Source organism: Carlito syrichta, unplaced genomic scaffold (genome assembly GCF_000164805.1).
Source record: "Carlito syrichta isolate Samal-C Ts95f unplaced genomic scaffold, Tarsius_syrichta-2.0.1 Scaffold315477, whole genome shotgun sequence".
In the NCBI taxonomy this organism is placed as follows: Eukaryota; Metazoa; Chordata; class Mammalia; order Primates; family Tarsiidae; genus Carlito; species Carlito syrichta.
Genome location: NW_007259573.1, coordinates 63,038 through 84,503, shown reverse-complemented (window position 1 = coordinate 84,503; position 21,466 = coordinate 63,038). Strand labels below are relative to the sequence as shown.

The 21,466-nt window shown below is 38.6% G+C and overlaps 1 protein-coding gene across 2 annotated transcripts in view; it reads right to left on the bottom strand.

Annotated features, from left to right (window-relative positions):
- The window catches only part of OSBPL11 (oxysterol binding protein like 11), a 99,376-nt gene that overhangs the window by 28,248 nt on the left and 49,662 nt on the right, over window positions 1-21,466 (bottom strand). For both annotated transcript variants that reach the window (XM_008072871.1, XM_021706366.1), the window contains exons 7-9: window positions 17,256-17,401; window positions 10,070-10,210; window positions 2,526-3,024 (exon numbers count right to left, since the gene is read on the bottom strand). In XM_008072871.1, coding sequence (XP_008071062.1) covers window positions 2,526-3,024; window positions 10,070-10,210; window positions 17,256-17,401 — 786 coding nt within the window. The remainder of the gene's footprint in view (window positions 1-2,525; window positions 3,025-10,069; window positions 10,211-17,255; window positions 17,402-21,466) is intronic.

The following is a 21,466-nucleotide window of genomic DNA, read 5'->3' as shown; positions in this document are numbered from 1 at the left end:
GTTATAAAAGTTGTAATTAAATTGAAATATTATTTGGACACTGGTAAGACATATCACAACAGAAATTAAAATAGGAAAACTGGAAAGGGGGATAAAACATTTTCTTCACAGCTATAATAACACAACCTCAAAATATTAGAGTCACAGGCTTAAGAATGCTATGTTAACAATGCATTATAAGTTTACATTTAGAATAAATTATTTTTTGCACAAGAGTTTTCCTTTAACATTAAAATGGTAGGTTTTTTTCTGTCATTATATTTTCATCAACTCTTCAATGATTTCTGTGGAGGCTTTTGTTTTTGTTTTGTATTCTTGGCCAAAAAACACAGTATTGCCTCAAACTATTATTATTATTATTTTTGAGTTCGAGTCTCACTCTGCTGCCCAGGCTGGAGTGCAGTGGTATGCTCACGGCCACCCCAGTATTGAACTGATGGGCCCTGGCGATCCTTTTGCCTTAGCCTTCCAAGTAGCCGGAACTACAGACACATGCCACCACGCCCAGCTAATTTTTTTATTTGTTGTAGAAGTGAGGTCTCGTCAAGTTGCCCAAGCTGTTCTCAAACCGTGGGCTCAGGCAATCCCCTTACCTCAGCCTCCCCAAAATGTTGGGATTTATAGGCTTGAGCCATAATGCCTGGCCTCCTCAAATTATTTTTTCATAACCTTCTGATGAAATAGAATTAAAGTTTGAAAGTATGTATTTTAAAATATTCTTTGAATAACTCCTAAGAAAATATAAGAGATGTACATAAAGATTTAGGGCTGGTTGCAGTGGCTCGTATCTGTAATCCCAGCACTTTAGGAGGCTGAGGCCAGAGGGTAGCTTGAGCCCAGGAGTTTGAGGCTGTAGTGAGTTAGGATGGCAACCACTGTACTCCAGTCTGGGTGGCAGAGTAAGACTCTGTCTGATTTACCTAGAAGACATTTTTTGTGATTTTTATTTAAAAAATTTAGAAACAACCTTAATGTCTACATAGAAGGAAACAGTTTAATAAACAAGGGCAAATGTATTTTATAGCCTAATATGCAGTCATTAAAATATATGTTTTAGCAACAACATAGGAAAACAAATATATTTAATAAAAAAAAAGAAACCAGCAGGACACAGCTGGGCATGATGGCTCACACCTGCCATTCTAACACTTTTGGAGGCCAAGGTGGGAGGGATCACTTGAGGCCAGGAGTTCTAGAACAGCCTAGGCAACACAGCCCAAACTATGCTGAGACCTTGTCTCTATAACAAATAAAATACAATAAAAAATAGAATAAACAAAAGCAGGACACAAAACTCTGTGTGTGTGTGTGTGTGTGTGTGTGTGTGTGTGTGTGTGTAGAGACAGAGTTAATCCTAATTTTATAAAACTAAAAGCATGAATAGATACACATGGAAAACACAGAAAATACTAAATAAAAGTATTCATTTCTGGATGAAGGGATTAGAGAAGCTTTTTGCTTCCTCCTTTATATTTTTCCAGTTTTCCAAATCTCTGACAATTACATTTAAAATCAGTAAAAAATGACCCAGGCGTGGTAGCTCACACCTGTAATACCAGCACTTTGGGAGGTGGAGGCAAGAGGCTTGCCTGAGTCCATGGGTTTATGATTAGCCTGGGCAACTTGGTGAGAACTCATCTCTATAATAAAATCAGGAAAAAAATTTTTTTAAAGATAATTTACATTAGTTATAGATATATTCCTCCTGTGCGCTCCATAAGCATTCTGGAACACACTAAGAATTGAACATAAAAGTAGTACATATAACATTTCAAATTTATAATTAATATTTATCTAGGCTCCTAAAATTTAAGTAGTTTGATGCTAAAAAATTTTTTTTTGAACTTGAGTCTCACTCTGTTGCCCAGGTGAGTGCAGTGGCACACTCATGGTCACCGCAGCTTCAACCTGCTGGGCACAGGTGATCCTTCCACCTCAGTCTTTCAAGTATCTGGAACCACAGGTGCATGCCACAACATCTGGATAATTTTTTGATTTATTGTAGAGACCAGGTTTTGCCAAGTTGCCCAGGCTGGTCTCGAGCCCTTGGACTTCGGTGATCATCTCGCCTCCACCTTCCAAAATTCTGGGATTACAGGCATGAGCCACCACACCTGGTTTGATATAAAAAATTTTTTTTTTTTGAGTTGGAGTCTCACTCTGTCGCCCAAGCTGGAGTGCAGTGGCACGTCATGGCCACCACAGCCTCGACCTGCTGGGCTCAGGTGATCCATCTGCCTCAGCCTTCCAAGTAGCTGGAATCACAGGCACGTGCCACCATGCCCAGCTACATGTTTATTTACTGTAGAGATTAGCTCTCACCAAGTTTCCCAGGGTGATCTTGAACCTGTGGGCTCAGGCAATCCTCTCACCTCGGCCTCCCAAAGTCCTGAGATTACAGGCATGAGTCACAGTACCCAGCCCAATATTAAAAATTTTAAAACAATTTTTCATTTTTCTTTTAATCTATCTCCCCTTTTTATTGGTAAATAGTTATTAAGTGTAAAAAAATTTTTTCTACTTACCTTCTCCAACCATTGTCACGCCTATAGACATGCCTAAGAACTTGCTCTTAGTCCAGACATGTGCATTTACACACATCTTCTTCTCTGCACATTCTGCATAAAATCCTGAGACTGGAGGATGATGGGAAACCTGTTCAGCAACAAATCTGACTGTGTAACAGTCTGATCCCCCCTGGCTCGAAGACTCCTCTGATAGAGAAGCATGATTTGTGACTGCCTGGGTGGAAGAGCTGCTAATAGCACTGCATGCTACCTCACTTTTTGGCATCCTCCAGGAACAGTGAAATGTTTCTCCAATGATAGGATTGTACGGTTTCTTAGCAATGGCTCCCTTACGGCCTTCATGAAATGAGGTAAGGTAGTACTCAACAAAGCGAATCATTCTGTCCTCAGCTGTGGCTCCATTAGTGATGGCTATAAATAGGTCTGGATGGGACATAAAGTCTGCATACATTTCCAGCAAGGAACGCTTCTCTAGGATAAATGTAGGAAGCACCACCTAAAACAACAACAACAATAATCAATTAAAGAGAGAAAACGTAATCCATGTGTATACCTGCAACAACTATTCTCTCTCTAAAAACATTTTATTCTAGATGGGTAACAGAAACAAAGTCACTAAGAAAAAGCATTTGGCCTCATTAAAGAATAAGCATGCTTAAAAGGAAACGAAAAGTCTGCCCAAGATTGAACACACACTCAAGAGGGTCAGGTAGAAGGAATTAAAACAAAAATTCTCAAACTTCTTTATGGGATAAAAGTATCATTAGGAAAATGGTGTTAAAACTCAAAGTAAATATTAGCTATATCTTTTTTCCTTTCCTATGTTAAAAATAAATTGTGTATGAATAATCATGAAGCGAGAAGAGGCAGTGAATGTCATGTCCTGAGAACAGACTACAGAGTTCACAGATCAAAGCAAAAACTATAATGTATATTTAATTTTAAGCACATGAGAACTATTTCCAAGAAGAGAACTTTTGATATCTAAAATCAGGTAGGTATAAAGAAGATTAAATGTTTTATTTAAAGCAGAGTTAGAGAAGTACCGCAAAATGGTCCAGCTAGCTGAGAAAGCAAACTGGCAATATTTTTCAAGAGTTTTAAGATATTCATATCCATTAAGCCTAGCACTTATTTTTTCAGAAATCTAGCCCGAGAAAATAAATAACATAAATAAAGGAAATAAATGTGAAAAATAGTTAAAACAACCTACATTTAAAAAAAAATTTTTTTTTTTGAGTTGGAGTCCCACTCTGTCACCCAGGTTGGAGTGCAGTGGCACGCTCATGGCCACCGAGCCTTGAACAACTGGGCTCAGGCGATCCTTCCACCTCAATCTTCCAAGTAGCTGGAACTACAGGCATGCACCACCATGCCCAGCTAATTTTTTGATTTATTGTAGAGACATGGTCTCACCATGTTGCCCAGGCTGGCCTCGAATCTGTGGGCTCAGGCAATCCTCTTGCCTCGGTCTCCCAAAGTGCTGGGATTATAGGCTTGAGTCACCACGCCTGGCCTTTTTAAAATTTTTTTGAGTTGGAGTCTCACTGCCACCCAGGCTAGAATGCAGTGGCACAACACAGCTCACTGCAGCCTCAACCTCATGAGCTCAGGTGATCCTGCCACCTCAGTTTCCCAAGTAGCTGGACTACAGGCATAAACCACAACACCTAATTTTTTATTTTTTGTAGAGTTGCGGTCTCGCTATATTGCCTAGGCTGGTCTCAAAACCGTGGGCTCAGGAAATCTTCTCACCTCTGCCTCCCAAAGTGCTGGGATTGCAGGCGTAAGCCATTGCACCTGGCACAACAGTCATTTTAACTATGGTTCTAGCTAAGTCAAATATGAAATTTTCACTTAATGGACTATTATAGTCATGCAAAAAGATGGTTTTGAAGATGATACATATAACACAAAAGACACTGGATGTTGCAGGCCCTGATAGTGAATTTGAATACACACACCTTAATTTTACTTTCTCCTGAAATCCCATTAAAATTAAACTGATTTCATAAAAAGACAAAAGCAAAGATACTAGGAAAGAAGACTAAAAGCAAAAAATAAAAATAAAAAATTGAGAGTTGTTAACTAGAAAGCTGAATTTTAGGCAGTTAACACTATAAACAGATTTCTGAAAAGGTTCAGGAACTGATAGTACCAGGTACCTCTGCATCTGGTGGTTTAGAGGAATGCTAAAATAAAAACAACTGAGTGAAATCTGCATGCAAAGCAATTAGATGCCTAGCTTCTGTTCCTAACTCTGTGGTGTTAGCAACTGCCCTCTTGCACCTCACAGACTAGGTTTAGTCTCTAGAGAGTGAAATAAGATGATTTATTCTACATATTTGAGAATAGCAGGGACGCATAAGAGAGTAGATATCACACTGACAACAAGGGTGCTAAGTAACCCTATTTACATTAAATGTTAGCTACTAACTCCCCCCCACCCCACCCCAGCACCCTCCTCTTCAACTCCTAGTTGCTTTACCCAACAAGTAAGAGATGAGAAAATTTTTCTTCTGGGAAATTTGACTAATCCTAGAGGAGAAACTTAATGATACTAACACAAAGTTCTCCAATAAAGAGCCCACCAGATTACCGGACAATATAAAACATAGGCCCCTCCCATATGTTCAAAACAGAGACAGACAGACAGACATACAGACAGAAGGAGGGAGGGACCAGACCAGGAAGTCTAATGGCCATACAATAAATAAGAGTTTCAGAGAAAACAGAAAAAAATCATGAATGAAATAATTGATGATAATTTCAGAGAACTTACCAACATAAGTTATTATACTGAAAAGTGCTCAGATACAATGGATAAAAAGAAACCTATACCAAGAAATGTCACTATATCAAGTAATGGCAAAGAAAAGATTCCAAATAATTTCAGAAAGAAACACAAAGCAGGTCACAAAAGATCAGATCAGAATAACTTCAATCTTCTCATCAGAATCTTGTAGCAAGGAGGCAATATTCTAAAGGAAAATTGTTTACAAGTTACAAATTCCTTTCAAAATTTTATTATTTTATTTTTAATTTTTTTAGAGACAGGGTCCCTCTCTGCCACCAAGGCAGTGATGTGATCATAGCTCACTGTAGCCTGAAACTCCTGGGCTCAAAAGACCCTACTGCCTCAGCCTGCTGAGTAGCTAGGACTACAGGTAGACACCACCTCTCCCAGCTACTTTTAATTTTTTTGTAGAGATGAGGGCTCACTTTGTTGTCCAAGTTGCTTTCAAACTCCTGGCCTCAAGTGATCTTCCCGCCTCAATCTCCCAAAGTGCTGGGATTACAGGTGTAAGCCACCACACTCAGTCAAGTTAGAAATTCTATCCAAACTAACAATCAGGCAATATAGTGAGACCACCTCTCTACAAAAATTTAAAAAATTAGCCAGGTGTTGTGGCATGTGCTTGTCTGTAGTCCCAACTACTCAGAATATTGAGGCAGGAGGATCACCTAAGCCCAGAAGGTCAAGGCTGCAGTGAGCTGTGAGTGCGCCACTGCACTCCAGCCTAGGTGACAGTAAGACTCCTATTCAAAACAAAACAAAACAAAACAAAAATTGCAATCAAATATGAGAACAATATACAGATATTTCAGACACACATTTTCACACTTATTTACCACAGGTCTTTCTAAAGAATTAAAGTAAGATATGCTTCAAAAATGGAGATGCAAGCAAGAAAGAAAAATGGAATACAGCAAACATCTAGCATTGGAGAAAAGTGAAGGAAATTCTGGTGTGACTCAAGAGGCACACATATTGAAGACGGTCAGCCACATGTCTCATGCTGTCATTGAATCATCTTTTCAAACACAAGGACGCAATGACCTAGTGAAAACTGGTCCCTACTCTATCTGTATTTGGCTGTGACCATCCAATGAATTTCTTACTCTCCTCTCCATGCTCTGCTCTCTGGATAGGCTGATGACACTCATTTCCCCCACAGATACGTTCTGCATTCAGTCTAGTCCTGAGAGTTGGAGATAGGTCTCAGTTTGCTTAGAAGCAGAAAACAGTAAGAAGGTCATTCCCCCTGCCCACACTTCTGCTGGATGTCCAGCAGCTGGCTCACACCAAATGCTCTAACTCTGAGAGTTGTATGTCTCATTCACAACTTTGCCATCTGATTTCTTCAGAAACGGTTCTTCTAAACTTCCTCAATAATTTACAAGACGCTGAAGCCAGAACACGATTACATGAAGAAAGATTGAACAGGAATACTAAAATGTTTAGCTTATCTTCTTCTGTTTGCTGCCTTCTATGATGGCAATACAGACTCTTCCTTATGCTAAGCTTCTTTTTGGCTATTCATTTTTCCCTAAACAATACTGTTAGAAATATAGGTGGTAAAACTATTTAAAGGATGATTAACAGAAAACTCAAGTAAGTTGTTATAGACAGGAAAAAGTAGAGGACTATAACTGGGAGGGGCACTCAAGAACTCAAGAGCTTCCACATTTTGGCAATGATCTATAATTTAATGTCAGAGGTGGGTGCATGGGCATTCATTTTACCTGTTCTTTGTCTGTATGTATTCTATTCAGTCTTTTGTGTGTATAATACATTCCACACAAATAAATTTAACTAGGCTGGGTGTGGTGGCTAATACCTGTAAACCTAGCATTTTGGGAGGCCGAGGCAAGAGGACTACTTGAGACCAGGAGTTTGAGACCAGCCTGGGCAACATAGCAAGACCTCCTCTCTACAAAAAAATAAAAAAATTAGCCAGGTGTGGTGGTGCACATCTGTAGTCCTACCTACTTGGGAGGCTGAGGTGGGATGATCACCTGAGCCCAGGAGGTAGTCAAGGCTGCAGTGAGCCACGATCATGCCACTGCATGTCAGCCTGGATGACAGAATGAGACCTTGACTAAAATAATTAAATTAAATTAAAAGTTTAAAAAATTAGCTGAAAAAAGGAAATAAAACAAAATTGCCTATGAACTATGATTATATAAAAAAAGATCGAACAGGAATACCAAAGAGTTGTATTATGTCAGGGTGGTGAAATGATAGATTTTTTTCTTCTGTTTTCTAAAACTTTCTGTGAAGTGTTTATTATACTAACTTCATAATATTATTTTAAAGGAACAAAATGAACAGTGGAGAAATGTGTATTACTTATTCACAACATGAAGGCTAGGACCACAGTTATCTGCTTTGTTGCTGTCCTAGCACCTAGAAGAGTGTCTGGGATATAATAGAGGTTCAGCAAATATTTAAGTCAGTGTTATTATTAGATAAGAGGTAGTTGTTACTGTAGTTAAGTCACCAAGTTCTTTAATATTTCTTGAAAAGTATCATTCCTTTAAGTGTTATATGAATGTTCATAATTTGCGGTTGGTTAATATTAATGTATATATGTGTGTGTATAAACATAATTTAACATATTTTTAATTAAAAAGGCACAAATATGGGGAAAGTATATTATATACAGTTATTCATACCAAGAGAGGACTTTACCCTGTGAACTACTATCACAGCACGTTCTTTTCAAATGTTTTTATGTTACACAAACCTCACATGATTCTTATGTTGTATAAATCTAAATCTACTAAGGAATTGCAAACACCATACTAACACCAAGCAACCCCTTGTAAGACTGTTCATTTTAACCAATTTTACAACTAGTAAAATCTTTTCTGAAACACTAATATGAAAATATTTCTAGAACAGAAGTGACTCCCAGTTGAAGTATTAAAGTTAGATGAAAGATGAAAAGTTAATGGGTTTCCTTATTAATTCCTCAAGTCTGCCTTTCAGCAGGCTTTTAATTCAATCCGCTTACTTTTAAAAGTTCCTCTAAAACACAGTAAGCCTAAGTACAGAAACAAACTTGCTTTGATTTTTAAATGCTTCAAAGTGAATGTTAAAAGCAAAATACTTTCTATTTAAATTACATTTTCAGGTAAACAGTTCACTGGAAACAATCTTTTAATACATATACCTTCACTACCTTCAATGGCATCAAAAATCTCAAATCATAACTTACTCCTAAAGTCAATTTTGAAATTCTACACTAAAGCAAAATTATGTCAGAAGTAATTCAAAGTAAATAATCCTACAGTAATAAACACTGACATATATAGGTTTTGAACCTGATTTTCTTTTTAAAATTATCATATTGTTAAATTAAGGCAAGATAGTTCGATAAATTGAGAACAGAAACTATAGATTAGGGTTTCTCAAACTTCATTGTATATATGAGTCACCAGAGATCCTATAAAAATATAGATTTTGGTCCACTAAGTCTGGAATTTGGGCCTAAGATTCTATATTTCTAACAAGTTTCCAGGTGATGGTGATGGTATGGATCTTCAGATCACAAAGTAGCAAGGCAGGCCAAGGGTCTGTAAACTATAGCCTCAAGGCCAAATCTGGCCTCCTGTTTTTATTTATTTATTTATTTATTTATTTTTTGAGTTGGAGTCTCACTCTGTCGCCCAGACTGGAGTGCAGTGGCCGCTCCTGGCCACTGCAGCCTCGACCTGCTGGGCTCTGGCGATCCTTCCGCCTCAGCCTTCCAAGTAAATGGAATTACAGGCACGCGCTACCATGCCCGGCTGATTTTTTGATGTATTGTAGAGATGAGGTCTCGCTGCCCAGGTGGGTCTCAAACCCGCGGGCTCAGGCAATCCACTCACCTCAGCCTCCCAAAGGCGTGGGATTACAGGTTGAGCCACCGAGCCCGGCTTCTCCTGTTTTTATAAATAAAGTTTTGTTGGAGCATAGTCATGTCCAACTCAGCATAATGTCTATGGCTGCTTTTTCTTTTTGAGAGGCAGGGTTTTGCTCTGCTGCCCAGGTTGAAGTGCAGTGGCGCAATTATAGCTCACTATAACCTCAAATTCCTGGGCTCAAGTGATCCTCCCATCTCAGCCTCCAGAGTAGACAGGACTATAAGTGTGTGCCACCATGCTTGGTGAGCTTTTTAAATTTTGTGTAGAGATGGGGTCTTGCTATGTTGCCCAGGTTGGTCTTGAACCCCTGGCCTGAAGTCATCTTCCTACTTTAGCCTCCTAAAGCACTGGGATTACAGGCCCGTGCCACTGCGCCCAGCCTATGGCTGCTTTGATATTACAAAGGCAGAGGTGAACAGCTGTAACAGAAACCTATGCCCACATAGCTGAAAATATTTGGCCCTTTACAGAGAATGTCTGTAGACTCCTGTCAAAGAGAATACCTCAAATGTATGATCTACACATGAGAAGTAAGAGTGAAGTGGAAGTGTCAATGCCTTTCATAGATCTGTAGGCTTACATCCTTTCTTTACGTTTTCCAGTATAGTATGGCAGTGGGCTCCTTTTATTTTGTACAGAAACATGAAGTCTGTAGGTCTTTATGTGCCAGGTGACTTCCTGCTGCCTAAGAAAACCACTGCATTTTTTATGAAAATAAGAAATGCTCATCAAGAGACTAAACAAACAAATCATCAAGAATAAAAAGACCTGGCAAGACTAACAATGATGGTGTAGTCCTGATCTAACACTCTCTAAACCTGGGATGAGCCAGCTTATCCATGACTTACTCTTGTTAAGTCCATGCCCAGCTTGAGCTGCGACAAGAGATGCAGGATGACACTGCGCTGCTCTTCTACAGCTCCCAGGTCATCCTCCTTGTTGTCACATGTATCCTCCATCTCATCATCTGCATTTATTTCTTCTGGTTCCTTGATGTAAAACAGAGCACAAGTCTAGTGTTATAACTACCTGTTAAAATCCATGGAGAATAAAAGTGTAACATGAGGACATTTATATATGACCTAAATGAATCTGAAGATGGCAAAAATCTTTCTGAAAAGATAACCACCATCACTTGGCCATGGAATAAATATCATCCAAAGAGCCCATTATTGCTGATATTGATCATACTGTAGTTCTGTCACACGTATCATATATAAAATACATTATTTTTTTTCCTTTTTGATCCAGCGTCTCACTCTGTCACCCAGGCTGGAGTGCAGTGGCATGATCATGGCTACTGCAGCCTCAACCTGCTGGGCTCAGGTGAAGTCTCTGTCTCAGTCTTCCAAGTAGCTGGGACTATGGATGTGCACCACCGCACCTGGCTAATTTTTTTTATTTACTGCAGAGACGAGGTCTTGCTAAGTTACCCAGACTTGTCTCAAACCCCTGGACTCAGGCAATCCTCTCACCTTGGCCTCCCAAAGTGCTGGGATTACAGGTGCAAGCCAGCATGCTCAGCATAAAATATATTCTTTTTTTTTTAATAGGATTTTTTCAAAAGGTTGAAGAATGTTTTATTTGCATCTCATGCCTTACAGGCCTTGACTACCTGCTTGGAGATATCACCACTAACTATAATTTGAGTTCAAGATATTTTTAGAATTAAATATTTGCCTTTTTAAAGCTAAAATTTTAAGTAAATTTTAAAAGTGGCTGAACAGTGTCAAGTATAACTACTGTAACTTTTCTGATATTCACTCATTCTTGAAGTTGACAGGAAGAAACCATGGGGTTGAAGAAAATGCTAAGTACATGTATGGAAACTCTGTAATTGCTCATGAAGTCATAATATCACAAAAAAAGTTCTCCACACGGCTCTTCAATCAATCAATAATACAACCCTATAAAAAACTAAAACTATTTACTTTCAGCTCAACAGGCTCCTAGCTCCACATAGTTGTTTAAGAGAAACTTAATTTCATATTTATCTCTATTTAAACAACGAATAACAGTTTCAAACGCCAAGGTTCTGGTGAACCATACATGCTGTCACTTCTGCTGCTTACGTGGAGGTGGCATCCCTTTCTCTTAGTGGAAGGCCTTGCTAGTGTCTTTGTGCAAGACTTCTTTGTATGACTATATTATCTTTTGGTATTCTAAAATAGAATAACTTAGAATTATTCTAAGTTATGAGTATTTTAAGAAGAAAATGGGCCAGGTATGGTGGCTCACACCTGTAATCCCAGCATTTTGGGAGGTAGAGGTGAGAGGATTACCTGAGTCCAAGGGTTCGAGACTAGTCTCAACTTGCTGAGACCTTGTCTCTACAATAAATAAAAAAATTAGCCATGCATGGTGGTACGTGACTGTAGTTCCAGCTACTTGGAAGGCTGAGGTGGGAGAATCGCCTGAGCCTGGCAGGTCAAGGCTGCAGTGGTAGTGAGTGTGCCACTCTACTCTAGCCTGGGCAACAGAGTGAGGCTTCATCTTAAAAAATAAAAAAAGAAAGAAAGTAATTCCTGTTATGTGGCCTACATCAGTTACACAATACAGTTTAAGCATGTTTGTGAATGCCTACTCATTATAAAACAGGATAAAAAGTTGATCATTCCCTACTCTATATATGTGAGATTAAATTAAATGCTGAAAAATCTGCTAGGTCTTGATTAAATAATGTTCTCTAATCCTCTGAAAAGGTACTATTACATCTCAGGTCAGAACCTAGGACACAGATTAATAATGCAAATATAGCTCTATACTATAGTTTACTTTATGGTTCAGGATTCACCCAATGAAAAGAATATTACATTAAAGAAATAAAACTTAGGCTGGTAGAAAATCTATTTAAAAGATGAGAATTTTGTTATTATAAAAAATAGTCAAATCATTCTTTGGAAGAGGAAAAAAGAAAACTTGTATTAATTTAATACTGATTCTAAATCTTGGTACAAATGAAAGAATTTGGAAGTCCTGTTTTCTTTTTGAAATATCTCTTCTTAGCCATTATTCCTTTCTTCAAGAAAAACTTAAGATAAAAACATATTATCAAAATCCAAATAAGCATGCTCAAATGTGTAAAACCTTACAAACCCAGAATGGCTAGCAAATACAGCAGCAAGAGCTGTTGAGTTTCTAAAAATTCATACTATTTGGAGATTGCACGGCAAAGGGAAACCACAACATTCTACCAAACTCACACTAGAACTACCCAGGCTGGAGTGAGGTGGTGTAATTAAAACTTCTGGGTTCAGGTAATCCTTCTGTCTCAGTCTTCCGAATAGCTGGGACTACAACCACGTGCCACCATGCCTGGCTAATTTTTAAAATTTTTTGTAGAGACAAGGTCTTGCTAGATTGCCTAGGCTGGTCTTGAACTCTTGGCTTCAAGCAGTCCTACTGCCTTGGCCTAGGATTACAGGTGTGATCTACCATGCCTGGTTGTCTGACTTGAGGCATGAAGGAACTATGTACTTCATTTTAGTCTCACTAGAGTTTACTTTCTTCTTCACCTGCCAGCAAAATATCTGCTACTACTATAATACAGGCGAGTTTCCAGCTTGGATTAGCAATTATATTTCAAAAAGGGTATCTGTAAAACTTTTGGAAAATTCAGGTCTATTCTGGAGGCTTTTGAAATTAAAAAAAATCTATGCACATATTTGCTACCCACTTATACTAGGTGATGTACTTGGCCTACTCACCACTTTAGAAGGTTTGGAAATACAACAATGTTCTCCCTACCCCCATGGGCCATCTCTAACACATGCCTCTATCCTGACCTCCAATATGCTTTGTGTTCTCATTAAAAGAATAAAGATGCTGGAGCATTTGACTTTTAGTTTATAATTTTTCACCTACAAATTATATCTCTAGCCCTCATCTCCCTCCAAAGTTTTGGTTCCATTATCTTAATTGCTTTTAATATACATTTATTTATTTATTTATTTTTGAGTTGGAGTCTCACTCTGTCGCCCAGACTGGAGTGCAGTGGCCGCTCCCGGCCACCGCAGCCTCGACCTGCTGGGCTCCGGCGATCCTTCCGCCTCAGCCTTCCAAGTAGCCGGAATTACAGGCATGTGCTACCACGCCCAGCTGATTTTTTGATTTATTGTAGAGATGAGGTCTCACTGCCCAGGCGGGTCTTGAACCCGCAGGCTCAGGCAATCCACTCACCTCAGCCTCCCAAAGGCGCGGGATTACAGGCTGAGCCACCAAGCCCGGCTTAATATACATTTATAATCACATATTCTCTCTCTTATGTAAAATTCATGTTTATAATTACTCCAAACCTTTTCTCTCAAATAGTTTTCTTTCTTCTTAATTTTCTTTTGTGAATGGCACCACAATTTTTTTTTTTTTTTTTTTTTTTAGTTGGAGTCTCATTCCGTTGCCCGGGCTGGAGTGCAGTGGTACACACGCTCACAGCTACCCCAGCATTGACTGGCTGGGCTCCGGTGATCCTTCCACCTCAGCCTTCCAAGTAGCCAGAACTACAGGTGCACGCTATTACACCCAGCTAATTTTAAACTTATTGTAGAGACAAGGTCTCACCAAGTTGTCCGGGTTGGTCTCAAATCCGTGGGCTCAGGCAATTCACTCACTTCGGTCTCCCAAAGGGCTGGAACTACAGGCTGAGCCACTGAGTCCGGTTGGTATCACAATTTTATCTAGTCATTTAGGCTCAAAAACTTGGGAGTTGTCTTTGATACATCCCTATATCCAATCATAAGTCCAGTGATTTTTCATTTGAAATGCACATTACTTCTTCATTTGTCTTTACTTCTACTTCCATAACCTTTTATGCACATTTTAATTCCAAATCATATCATATACCAATCTTCTTAAACGTATCACATCCTTCCCCATGCTCATATCCTGATGTTGCTAAAACTAAATTCTTCTGCATGATTTTTACTTGTTTGGGGGCAAAATTTACATTGTATTCTATGGAGCACTGCTCCTGGGAGAATCATTCCACATCAAGTACAACATGAAGACTGCCATTTCAAGTTGTAAAATCCAACAACCCTGGGATGGTTTTCCCTAAACTAGGTGCTCTGCTCAATTCATTTTATCCTCATAACAATCTTACAAGGTATTATTATTATTCCTACTTTACAGCTGAGAAAATTGAAACTAAGAGTGGTTAATTAAATTGGTCCACACATAGTAAATGGCATCTCCTGGGTTCAAAAACATCAGGCAAGCTTTCTCCTAATAAATAGACATACCTCAGTAGCCTTGCTCATGTTACTGCTTCATCTTAAGACCCCTCCCTCTTACTCTTCCCTCTTCAAATCCTGTCTTCTTTCAAAGCCCAATTCCAATCTCACTTTCTCTCCAAAGCATTTCTCATTCACTCAATGTCTCCTTCGTTTCTCTGAATGCACATATCTCAGTAGACTAAACCATATCAATTAAGAAATAAATATTGCTTTATATTTATTTTTACTTTTTTGAGTTGGTGTCTCACTCTGTTGCCCAGGTTGAAGTGCAGTGGCACACTCATGGCCACCCCAGCGTTGACCTGCTGGACTCTGGCAATCCTTCCACATCAGCCTTCCAAGTAGCTAGAACAATAGGTGTGCACTAACACGCCCGGCTAATTTTTTATTTATTGTAGAGACAAGGTCTCGCTAAGTTGCCTTGGCTGGTCTCAAACCTGCAAGTTCAGGCGATCCACTCACCTTGGTGCTGGGATTACAGGTTGAGTCACCAAGCCTGGCGGCTTTATATTATTATCTCATTGTTTCAGTGTATGTGTTGTTACTCCAAGAAGACTGTATGTCACTACAGTGAAAGGACTAAGTCTTCTATTTTTTGCTTCTCCTTCAATTTCTAACTTTGGGCCTGTCACATTCTCGATAGCTTAATAAATACTTGTTAACTGCTTGACTCTACAAACGAGCTAGTCAAAAAGCTATGCAGAAAAAAGCAATATACTTCATTTTTTCCCCTATCTCCCCTGCCAATTTTGCCTCCACTGGCTGCTTCATCAACTTTGGACTCCTTGTGCTATATATTGCTTCTTTCTTATTTTTTAAGGGAAGGTCTCTTTTTTGGGATGGAGAGTCTCCATATGTTGCCCAGGCTAGTCTTGAACTCCTGGATTCAAGTGATTCCCCCATCTTGGCCTTTCAAAATGCTAGGATTATAGGCATAAGCCACCGCACCTGGCCAGGTTATTTTATATATTAGAAATCACTTCTTAAGAGAAATATATAGGGCCAGGTGTGGTATGGATCATGCCTAAAATCCTAGCGCTTTGGGAGGCTGAGATAAGAGGATTCCTTGAGCCCAGGAGTCAAGACCAACCTAGGCAACATAATGAGGTCTTGTCTCTACAAACAAAAAAAAAATTAGCCAGTCATGGTGGTACATGCCTGTAGTCCCAGTAACTTGGGAGACTGAGGTGAAAGAATCGCCTGAGCCCAAGAAGTTGAGGCTGTAGTGAACTGTGATTGTGTCACTGCACTCCAGCCTGGGTGACAGAGTGAGACCCTGACTCAAAAAAATAATAAATAAATACATAAATAACCATAAACTATGCATTACTTTTAAGTAATTCTGCTTGGGAATATAACTTAAAAAAATAATACAAAGAAAGAGGAGAAAAAAAACAATAAACAAGATAATAAAGTGGCATTTATAACAAAAAAGTAACAATCTATACAACAATACAGCTATTAACTCAGTAGCTTATTTAAAGCTTTAAAATCATAATTATACAGACTAGAACAACACAAAAAAATGCTTAAGAGAGTATCAAGTAAAAATAGCTTAAAATAAAGCTATCGGCCAGGCTCAGTGGCTCAGCCTATGATCCCAGCACTTTGGGAGGCCGGGGCAAGTGGATTGCCTGAGACCGTGTGTTCGAGACCCAACCAGGCAACTTGGCGAGACCTCGTCTCTACAATAAATCAAAAAATTAGCCAGGTATGAAAGCAAGTGCCTGTAGCTCCGGCTACTTGGAAGGCTAAGGCAGAAGGATTGCTGGAGCCCAGCAGGTTGATGCTGGGGTGGCCGTGAATGTACCACTGCACTCCAGCCTGGGTGATGGAGTGAGACTCCAACTCAAAAAATAAATAAATAAAATAAAATAATAAAAACAAAAACCTATCTGGCTGGGCATAGTGGCTCACATCTGTAATCCTAGCACTTTGGGAGGCTGAGGAGGGAGGATTGTTTGAGCCCAGAAGTCTGACATAGCAAGACCTCATAGCTACAAAAAAAGTAGCCAGGCATAGTGGTGTGCACCTGTAGTCTCAGCTATTTGGGAAGTTGAGGCAGAAGGATCACCTGAACCTAGGAGGTCAAGGCTGCAGTGAGCCATGGTTGTGTCACTGCACTTCATTCTGGGCAACAGAGTAAGACCCTGACTCAAAACAACACAACAAAAAAATACCTGTTATTATGATAACCATAAAATAATAGCCATAAACACAAAAGGAAAAAAAAAAAAAAGATTTGTCACAGTAGTAGACCTATGAATGGAATAAAGTACTCTTTGGCATCTAAGAAATGTGGAATAAATAATAGTTTATAAAAACATTAAACCCTGAGATCATGTGCTATTTTAAGCAGAATAATACTTGAAAAAACTGGTTTGGTAAAGTGCTTAATATAAAAAAAGACTTAATAATAACCTTTTAAGTTTATAATAATGCTAAATTAAGATAATGGGATATGAGACGTAAGAGATAAACAATGTGCAATGAGTTGTTTTCTATAAAAAGAAAAACATGCAAATTTCACTTTCTAAAATATATTTTTATCAAGTAAATATAAATTAAAACTAAAAAGGGCACATGATTTGACCTGGAAAACACAACATGTGAAGTTTAATCTAAAAGACCTCTTCCAAAATAAATGCAGTTTAAAGTAAAACAACAATGAAAAAATTTAGAATCTACAAGAGTGCTGCTCTGTGTTATGCTGACTTGAATACCCTGACAATGAAAAGAGAACTGATCCTCTTCAATGATTCCTAATTTTTTATACCAAAACCGTATTTTTGTATTACCTTACCCTTACTAATAGTCCAGATTCTGCCACAGACTGCTCTTCTGGGACTGCCACCGGCTTGCTCTGCTCAGTTGCAAAGGGCTGGTCAGCTCCATTTTTATAGTGGTTTGATAAAGGTATCTTTGGTTCTAACCACTCGATTGTCGCTCCTGATGAAGTAAGAGAAAACTTTTGCTGTAACTTGCTCATAATCTGGAAAGTTCAGCACATACGGGTTTTTACTAAACAATTTTCTTTTGAGTCTACAAGACTAAAAGCAATTCAACCTGTTAAAAGACCTGGCGAGGCAGCCAGTTGTATCTCATTAGCATGAGTACCATGATTGGGTATTTCACAACAGAGCAACTTGCAACTTGAAATTAGATACTATTTAAAAGAAATCAACCCTGAATAGGACTGAATTCACTTCTTGGGCCAAGTCTGTGAATCATGAAGTGTATTCCCAATCTAGCAGTTAATTTTTTGTCCTCTCTGTATAAACCCTGTTCCTCTAGTGATAAAATTATATATACTGGGGGTGCCAAAAAAAATGTATATACACATTTTAAGCAATGTTATCTATATATTACTTTTCAAAGTACTTTTCAGAAGTATCTGTATGTTGATGATGGTAATCACTTTGAACACCTCTTGTGACTGCATAAATCAAATGGTATATATCGAGTATTACAAGTTTAATACAGTTTTTTCCTTTCCGAAAATGTGTATACATTTTTTAGCTCCCTCTGTATATATGCAATTGGGTTTTAGAGGGTCACAACTACAGGAGAAGTCTGGGAGATGCAGCAGTAAAACTGCTTCCCTTTGGGAGTGAACCTTATTCTCAGCAGCAATTTCTAATCAATCAAAGTAATCCCTGGATCTAATTTAAGAATTGAAAATACATGTTCTTCTTTTCACAGTCATAAAAATAGCCCCCATACAACTTAAACGAAAGACTCATCCACTGAATAAATAATAACTGACCTAGTGAAGACAGTGGTCACATTTGGAGACCTGTCATCTCAGTTAGTGATTCAAAAGTCTCTAGTTACCCTCAACTAGTTTAACAAAGTGGATTCTATGCCTAATCAATAATGGAAAATGTTCCATTTGATTTCAGAGGCTGATCTAGGTTTCACAGAAGCTTGGTTATAGAGTACTATAATAATAGACACTCAGACTACTGCAGCAGAAATTTAAGAGTAAGGAATTTACTCTGCCTCTAACAAAATCCCAGACTTCAGTAGAGGAATAAATTACAAAGAACCTACCGGGCTACCAGAGCATCTTGCCTTGTTCAGCCTCACCTGGCACTGGAGAGGGTGAGGGATTCATGATTGGGGAAATGCCCCACATAAATTCATGGGACCTGTTTTAAAATTCCAGAGACATGAAAACACTTTGCTTCTACCTTAAAATGTTTTTGTTTGTTTTTTAGTTGGAGTTTCCCTCTGTCGCCCAGGCTGGAGGACAGTGGCAGCACCCTCATGGCCACTGCAGCCTTGACCTGCTGGACTCAGGTAATTCTTCCGCATCAGCCTTCCAAGTAGCTGGGGCTATAGGCAAGTGCCACCACGCCCAGCTACTTTTAAAACTTATTCTAGAGATGAGGTCTTGCCAAGTTGCCCAGGCTGGTCTTGAACCTGTGAGCTCAGGCAGTGCTCTCACCTCTGCCTCCCAAAGTGCTGGGATTATAGGCGTGAGCCACCATGCACGGCCAAAATGTTTATTTTTAATATCAATATCCAGATTTCCTTACCTCCAAAAATAAAATGCAAACAAAGTCTAAATTTAAGAGATCTGTTTTAAGAGATTGTTCATCTGACAGGAAATAATAAAACTCTTTATCAAATCAGTAATTTGGTCTCAAGTCCCTTCTAAATTAGTAATCACTAGTAAACTTTGGATAACAGACAGGGGGACTTTATGGGATTAAATACTAATTTGAACTCATATTTAATTTTTCTTGTTATCTCAAAATTTTAGTGGGAAAGTAATTCAGTATTTCTTTCCACAGTTATACATTCTCATGTGACTTTGTAGAAATAAATTTCTACAGACCTAAATTGGACAACATGGCAATTTATGGTGAGAAATAACAATTACAGTTCATTAATTCTCTCCAATATCCACAAATGTGTGCTCTAAAAAACAGTGATGTGGGAGAACAACTTTTACTTTTAAAGCACTTCTGTAAAGCTTACCATGTGTTTCACTTTTGTAATTTAAAAAAATGCAAATTTATATTATACATTTACATGCTTCCTCAATCATGAAGCAAACATTTAAAAATATTTAAACCACAATCAGATAATCTTCTTGCCTTGGTTTCCCAAAGTGCTGGTATTATAGGTGTGAGCCACTGCACCCAGCCCTTTGATGTACTTATTGAAAATTAAATTGCATGAACTGAAAATAAACTGTTTCATTTTATTGACAAAATTATTATTACTAACACTACAATTAATCCAATCATAGCTCAGGATAACTCAGTCAGTGTTCAACATAGGAAAATACAGTAGTTAAGCAAACCAAACTACATCTGTCTTCTCAAAGGAATAACAAAGTCAATAAAAAATTTTAATGCCAAACCAGGTATGGTGGCTCACACCTGTTATCCCAGCATTTTGGGAGGTGGAGGCAAGAGGACTGCCTGAGTCCAGGGGTTTGAGATCAACCTGGACAACTTGATGAGACCTCCTCTCTACAATAAATAAAAAACTTAGTCAGGTGTGGTGGTTCCAGCTACTTGGAAGGCTGAGGCAGAAGGATCACCAGAGCTCAGCAGATCGAGGTTGAGATGGCCATGAACATGACACTGCACTCCAGCCTGGGTGTGACAGAGTGAGACTCCTACTAAAAAAAAAAAAAAAATTTATCAAAAGCATATAATCAATTGAAAAATATTTTTTACATTAAGTAAAAAACCATTTTTTCCCCTAATAACCATAGGGTCAAATAAACAAAAACCAAGAGAAAACACTGGGAGGGGACTATTACTAATGTACTGACAGTGGTAGTTTCTGGTTGGTAGGAAAATGCATGTTTTGTTATTTCTTCTTGACTCTATGGTATTTTCTAAATGTTCTCTACTGAGTCTATCTAGTGCTTTACAACAGGAGGAAACATATACTGGACTACTTATAATTCCTATAAGGCACCAATCCACATTCTGTCTCTTTGGAATGCCTTCTACCTAACACACCTACATGAATTGACCTTCACAGCTTTTTTGTGGCTTTCCCAGATCTTTTCTATCAGAATTATTCATCTATTAACCTACTCTCCCACGGTTTGTTACTATTGCTAGTAGCACCTTGCATATTATTTCATAGTTACTATTTACATGTTTCTTCCCCAACTGGACTATGAGTTCTTTAAGGGGAACATACTCAGTTTATTGGCCTCTCTCCATAGTGCCCTGACCTACATTTAAAATTGCCATTAAAAACTGTTTGTTGGCTTGAAATGTTAAATTTAGGCACACATAAAGATGAGATTCATACTCTACCCATCCAACTAAGGAAAACTCATTCCTGAACAGACACTCAATATATTTCCAAAATATCTTTCATTTACAAGAAAAGGGAATTGGCCAGGAGTGGTGGCTTACACCTGTAATCCCAACACTTTGGGAGGTCAAGGCAAGAGGATTGCCTGAGACCAAGGGTTCGAGACCAGCCTGGGCAACTTGGCAAAACCTCATCTCTACAATAAATTTAAAAAAAAAATGTGTGGTGGTGCATGCCTGTGGTTCCAGTTACTTGGAAGGCTGAGGTGGAGGGATCACCTGAGCTCAACAGGTCAAGTCTGTGTTGGTGGCCATGAGTGTGCCACTATACTCCAGCCTGGGTGACAGAGTGAGACGCCTACTCAAAAAAATAAATAAATAAAGGGAATTAGATAAGAGAAAAATGAGTTCTAATGTACTCCCTTGCAATAGTATTTTCCCTAGGAGAATTACTCATGTGCTCAAGGGATCCTCTTACCTCAGTCTCCTGAGTAGGTGGGATTATAGGTACAGGCCACCATGGCTGGCTACACATTATTTTTCAAACTGAAAGGTGACTGATAGAATTAATGACAAATAGTAGACTAAACCAAAACTCAAAAAATAATCCCAACGTTTCTACTTTGGTCAACTGGATGGAAAAATGCCACCAATTTTTACAGAAATACAGGAAATGTGTAGATCAGTTTTTGATATCTTGAGTTTACACATTAGTCCTAAA